At 39.0% G+C, this 6,000-nt stretch overlaps 1 protein-coding gene and 1 long non-coding RNA gene across 4 annotated transcripts; one reads left to right on the top strand and one right to left on the bottom strand.

Annotated features, from left to right (window-relative positions):
* The first annotated feature begins 910 nt into the window (after positions 1-910).
* On the top strand, positions 911-2,811 carry LOC131229615 (uncharacterized). Its single transcript, XR_009163485.1, has 2 exons — positions 911-1,216; positions 2,632-2,811. It is a non-coding gene; the product is annotated as an uncharacterized LOC131229615 (long non-coding RNA).
* Positions 2,812-2,889: 78 nt separating this feature from the next.
* Positions 2,890-4,838, bottom strand: LOC131229614 (lysophospholipid acyltransferase LPEAT2-like). Of its 3 annotated transcripts, none has more exons than XR_009163484.1 (2): positions 4,797-4,838; positions 2,890-3,200 (listed from the first exon to the last, which is right to left on the bottom strand). XR_009163484.1 is itself a non-coding variant. In XM_058225609.1 (2 exons), exons 1-2 carry the CDS (start codon positions 3,496-3,498, stop codon positions 3,039-3,041), a joined length of 249 nt encoding a protein of 82 aa, XP_058081592.1. In that variant the 5' UTR covers positions 3,499-3,551; the 3' UTR covers positions 2,890-3,038. The 3 variants fall into 3 exon arrangements, 1 of the variants encoding a protein (XP_058081592.1); XR_009163483.1 differs by lacking the exon at positions 4,797-4,838 and adding an exon at positions 3,279-3,551; XM_058225609.1 differs by lacking the exon at positions 4,797-4,838 and adding an exon at positions 3,412-3,551.
* Between the last annotated feature and the right edge of the window lie 1,162 nt (positions 4,839-6,000).

Raw genomic sequence — 6,000 nt, 5'->3', positions numbered from 1 at the left:
CATGTGGACCATACCATTATGTGATAAATCAAGTTGGAGGAGTTAAGTTTGAAGCTCTTACTCAACCCTTTGCAACCCCTTTTTGGTATCATAGAATGAATTTTTATAAAAATTAAATATCAATAAAAATCACTATCCCAATTTTTATCGTTGCAGCTTTGTCACAGACAACTGTATTTCAAAATGCAGTGTGTTAATTTAAATTAAGGAAAGCTTTTGAAAATCAAATATCAAATAGAAATCAATATCTCAATTTTTTATCATTATAGCTTTGTCATGGACAACTACAGATTGAAATTTCAAAATGATGTGTGTGTGTGTGTATGTTTGTGTTTCTTGATCAGATATGCAGTGTAGGTGTTTCACCAAGGTCTTCTAATATAATTTTGTAGGGGCATTACTTTCATTGATACTCCAAGAAGGATGGGTGGAAAAGAGATACATTTGATTCGGCAGCAGGGTTCATATTCCCAGAGGTCAAGAAAGCCCCACCAAGTATGACGATTCTCTTCACCTTGCTAGCGAATGATGAATCCTTTTTAATTGCCTTATGAAACAAACAAAACAAAAATCATAGATTTAGGTCTGATTACAATGGATACTGCATTGAAGACAAATAGTTCACTTAAAATGGTTATAGAGCATTGAGCATCAGTATACTGCATCTCTCTCTCTCTCTCTCTCTCTCTCTCTCTCTCTCTCTCTCTCTCTCATGTTTCCACTAGTCTTATGTTTTGAATGACATGTATGCAAGGGGTTCTTACTTCCATCTTTTATCAAGAGCAGCAAAAACAACAGCCTTCTTTATTTTTAGCTGTCAATGGTCAGTCTATTGTTCAGCAGGTCACACCAACAGTCGGCGGAGCTCCAAACAATCAAGTAACTCATTCCATTGTGTGAGTTCTGGTCTGGGGATGCAGTTGCTCCTGCTGGAGTAGCAGCTTGGCCCTGCTCTGCAGCAGCTGGCACATTCGCCACTTGTGCTAGAGGCTGTTCGCCCTATCCAACCAATGAAAACAGTAAATCAGAAACACAAAATGTTTAAACTAATGTTGTAATTCAGGTAGGAATGGTGTGTTAGACTTACAAGGCAGATCTGTGAGTTTTCAAGTTTGGTGGATGGATGGTCTTCATCCAAGTACTTATGCCCATTTCATGTTATCCAGGAAAAAGCGGAAAATCAACTTAAGAAACTACGTCAAAACCTTGGTTTCAGGTAACTTAGTGTCGTTTTCTAAACTATATCATTCATCTCTTAGTGAAATTGGTTATTGTTAGTATATGAGAGACATTATTATAATTTATATCAGGGCATGTACTACAATGGTAAGAAATAGCATTATTATAATTTCTTTTCTTTATACACACACACACACACACACACACACACACACACACACACATATATACACATATATATATATATAGGCTATTGCTACAGCTATTAACCGTAGCTTTTTATCTTGAAACTGTAGCTGTTGCTGACTTCAGCCTATCTACGATTAAATACAAATATAATCCGTAGCTATATGTCTTTTGAGTTATGGAAAGTATAGCTACGGATTTAACTCATATGATTTATTCGTAGCCATATCTTTAAGACCTATGACACGGTGCCAATTGTTACCAGTGTGCTACGGACGATTACCATAGTAATATTTATTTAGCCACGGCCTTTATCCGTAGGTTTTACACTTTTTCTGTTAGTGTAAGTTAATACAATCTGTTGCATAAATTGTGTTTTTGGTTTCATATTTTTAGGGCACCTTTGGGCGTCCATAGTGGGCCCCACGTACATGATATGTTGGGGGCCACCACTTTAAATTTCTAAACTATACATATTTCTAGAAAAATGATATTTTACTTTGGCCAAAATGAGATCCATGTGATCGGGAATCAAATCCCAAAATGGGACAAGTTGAACATAGTGGGCCACTACAATAGAACATTTTGTAAGTAGTTTTCCAGAAGGTGTTTCTTAAGGCAAGGTTGCAAGTGGTGGTTGGATATGCCTATTTCTTGAGTGGTTTGTAGAGATGCCTGTCAAGCTCTCTCTCTCTCTCTCTCTCTCTCTTTCTCTCTCTCTCTCTCTCTCTCTTAAACTTTTGTTTTTTCCTTTCATTAATTTTTTTTTTTAATCTTCTATGTTAAAAGATGTACCGTTACTTGATTGTTTCATCTGCAATGATAGATCTTCGGCCATATAATCTGCAACCATGGGAGTCTGGTTTTCAATCCTGGGACAGGTTGAATGCTTATTCCATTTAAAGGAGTCATGAAATCATACATGCATCCTTTATCATGTGAAGGATTTATAAATTTATTTATTTTTTTAAAAGAAAGAAGCCTGGAATGAACATTGCTATCTTAATTTGCTATGCTTGCTGCTGCAATACAGAGCTGCTATGCAAGAAATTCTTTGTTATGTTAGCATGACCATGAGTTGTAACATGCACGCTTTGCTTTGGGCTACATGCTGTGTACTATTCTTTTCGCTTCCTTGCATAAAGCCATCTCAGGCCTGTTGTAGAATTATTCTGCAAGAATCCTCTCTCACCCATATTTAATGTAACTTCACTGCAATGTAACCACAAATGTGTTGTTTTTACAAGAGATGTTTGTTTCTTGCAGGGGCCAAGGAGCAGCAATAGCTCTTCATCGAAGCCGGAATCCAAAACTAAAGACAAGTGTGCTGTAATGTAGAGAAAGCATTTGTATATGATGTATTTCCCTCCCATTTTTGGCCAATTTGTTGTAATACATGATAAGAACATCACCTAAGCAATCATCATTTGTGTGAATTTCCAATCAGCTTTTGTTTTTTGGTTATGAAAATAAAATAAAAATTATCTAAAGCAATAGCCTTGTTAAAGGACTTTCATTTCAAGATAAGCCAAACATCGATCATTTCATTTAATCATATTCCCATATGTTCATCATACAACCTCTAGTTTCCCACCTATTGTAAGTCACACAACGTTGAATTAGAAGCCAATCATCGAGCATTTCACAGGGACTTTAATATACCCATTTAATCATCATGCAATCACTAGCTTTCCACCTTCTATCAAGCCACAATGCATCGAATTAGAAGCAAAGAGCGCAACAAGCAGGGGGTTCCTTCTTAGGCAGGCCTTGAAATTGTCGGAACGAATAGCACCGTCATTGTCACTGTCAAACAAGTTGAATAGCTCAGATACCTGCATCCATGAACAATTGTTTCAGAACCCAAACAGGGATGGTGGAATATATATAGGAGCAGTTGCTTCTGCGCATACTTCCATTATTGTCATTCATGCTCGGCATTGCAGAATGGATGGCATCTCCTAAATGTGCACACAATAGGATCAGAGACAAGGGGGCAAAAAAGGGAAAAAGCTTGTTACGGGAAAACAACAGAGCAGATGTTACCTGTTGCCTTGTGATGTAACCCTTTCCTTTGTCATCACAACCATTAAAGGCTGCTGTGCAAACTTGCTGAAACAACGGCTGCTTCATTATATGGGCTGTTCCAAGCAAGAACTGTGGGGTAATCAATTGGAAACAATCTCGAAATTCGGTGACTCTCTTGTAGGCAAAGGAAAGTAAAAAAACATAAATTAAAAACCCAACCAACCCATTTGGAAAGATCTCAGTTCCCTCTGAAGTGTTGTTTTCATCCCATCAAGAAGAACACAGAACCAGAAAGAAAGAAAAGGAAATCCCAGATATGGGAAGGGCTCCTTGCTGTGACAAGGCAAATGTGAAAAAAGGGCCATGGTCTCCGAAAGAAGACTGCAAGCTCAAAGATTTCATTGAGAAACATGGCACTGGTGGGAATTGGATTGCTCTCCCTCACAAAGCTAGTCTGAAGAGATGTGGGAAGAGTTGTTGAGATGGATTGAGATGGCTTAACTATCTAAGGCCCAACATCAAACATGGAGAATTCACTGATGAAGCACTTGAGAACTCACGCCTTGCATTTTTATTTAGATTTTAGGTCCTGTAAAACTGTCAACAGCATTTAGATCTAAACGTTGCTGTGAAATGATATAAAAAAATAAAAATAAAAAAAACAGAAAGAAACATGCATACATGTTATGAAGCACTTGGATGTAGTGACCAAGCTGAATGGTCACATGGTTGGCGAAGCACAATGCAATGAAGAAAATGCAAAATTGATTATGGCTCTCCACTCCTTGAAATCTGAGTGTATACAGACTAGTATTTTGTGCACCTCTCCAAATGCTTGGAGACGTCTCCACGCATCTTAGGCCAATAGAAACTTTCTTCTACTAAGATTAATTTGATTAAAGAGATGGATGAGCAAATCAATTTCAGTAACTTGCTACCTGATGAAAACTCATAAATGCTACCATCAAATTGAAACTCAGAAACATTTCACAATAAGCATTTGTAGTCAGGAATCATAGGATACTGAACTTCAACAAACATACAGTTTGTTGAGGTGCAGCAACCCAGACATGTGGGGTCTACGAGTGCTTACGTTGTAAGCACTCTGTGGATAGGAGGCCTCAAATCTCTCAGGCTGCAAGATCCTAACTCTTTGATCAAAGGCCTACAAATAAACGGTTAAGTGTAACTATTGAAAGAATGGATGAAGATCCTCCAACCCCGAAGATTTTTGGGGCATCCCCCATCCAGAGCATCTCAATCTGATCCAGAGACAGTCTGATCCATGCCCAGAAACCCAGAACCTGGATCCAGAGCCAGAGTCTGATCCATGCCCAGACCCAGAACCTGATCCAGAGCATCTCAATCTGGAAAAAAAAAAACCCAAAAAACAGAGGCCTTACCTGTAACACACAATCCGAGGCTGCACAGCGTGGTGGTAGGGGCCTTACTTGTAATGCTCAATCCAAGGCTGCACAGCGTGGTAGTAGGGAATGAGGGAGAGAGAGGTGGAGGCGGTCTCGGCTGCTGGTACAGATTGAGGGAGAGAAGGAGAGAGAGATAGGTGGAGGCGAACGTTGCTGGTGGTCGGGATTGAGGGAGAGAGAGGGCTGCACAAGGACGTGGCTGGTGGTAGGGATTGAGGGAGAGAGAGGGCTGCACGGGGTGTGGCTGTTGGTAGGTATCGAGGGCTAGAGAGAGAAGGTTGCACGGCTAGGGACTCAAATGTAACTGGAACAACCGGTCTCTCTCCTGGAAATCCCATCTTGAGGATAGCCGTTGATTTTAAATTTCAGCATCCGACGGCCAGCAGAATGACAACGCTCGACCTTACGGAAGGCTACGGTAAGGTCGAGCGTATAGTACCTTTTCCCATATATATATATATATAATTTAAATCAGACCTGTTAAAATCATCTAAGTATTTTTGCATTGAAGGCCCAATTTAATCCTTTTCTGAGCATTTTTAAGTATTTGACTAATTGCATTGAAGGCATATGATCTCAACCGTAAGATGATGGTCCCATCAGGTCTTTCAAATTAAGATACAAAATAGTAAATTTAGCCTAGGGCACTTGTTTTCTAGTATGAAGTGTTTAATGTAAATTTTAAAATATTTGCATTTTTCTACTATGTATTTAATGGTTCCCATTGCCATGCAATAGTAGCTGATCCAAAAAACTAAGTTATGGTGCTCTTAGTTGCAATGGGATACTCAAACGATACAATCCATTAATCTAGACTATTGGTTAGGTCCAGTGCACATTCCATGGGCTACCTGAACCATCACACTTATCTGAGAAATATTAACAATTTGATCAATGGTCTTTATTACTATGGACGGTCAAGATTATTTACACAAAATAGGTCCAATAAAAATTTGATCCATCTATTTGTTAGGGCCCATCATAGATTGCTTATGATGTCGAAGAATCATTTTCATCAGGCATTCGTAACAATCCGCATCACGTCGATCACCTACAGCATGCTGCCTGTTTAGCTAAGCAATAAACCATCTTACTTGCCAGACGTGTAGAGGACATCTCAGCCATGCAAATGGTGGGACACATGGAAGATCACCTGGCCCCAAAAATAATAATAATAATA

The sequence above is a fragment of the Magnolia sinica genome, chromosome 16, assembly GCF_029962835.1.
Source record: "Magnolia sinica isolate HGM2019 chromosome 16, MsV1, whole genome shotgun sequence".
Lineage (NCBI taxonomy): Eukaryota > Viridiplantae > Streptophyta > Magnoliopsida > Magnoliales > Magnoliaceae > Magnolia > Magnolia sinica.
The sequence above is the reverse complement of the archived record's forward strand: the minus strand, read 5'-3'. Positions and strand labels throughout refer to the sequence as shown.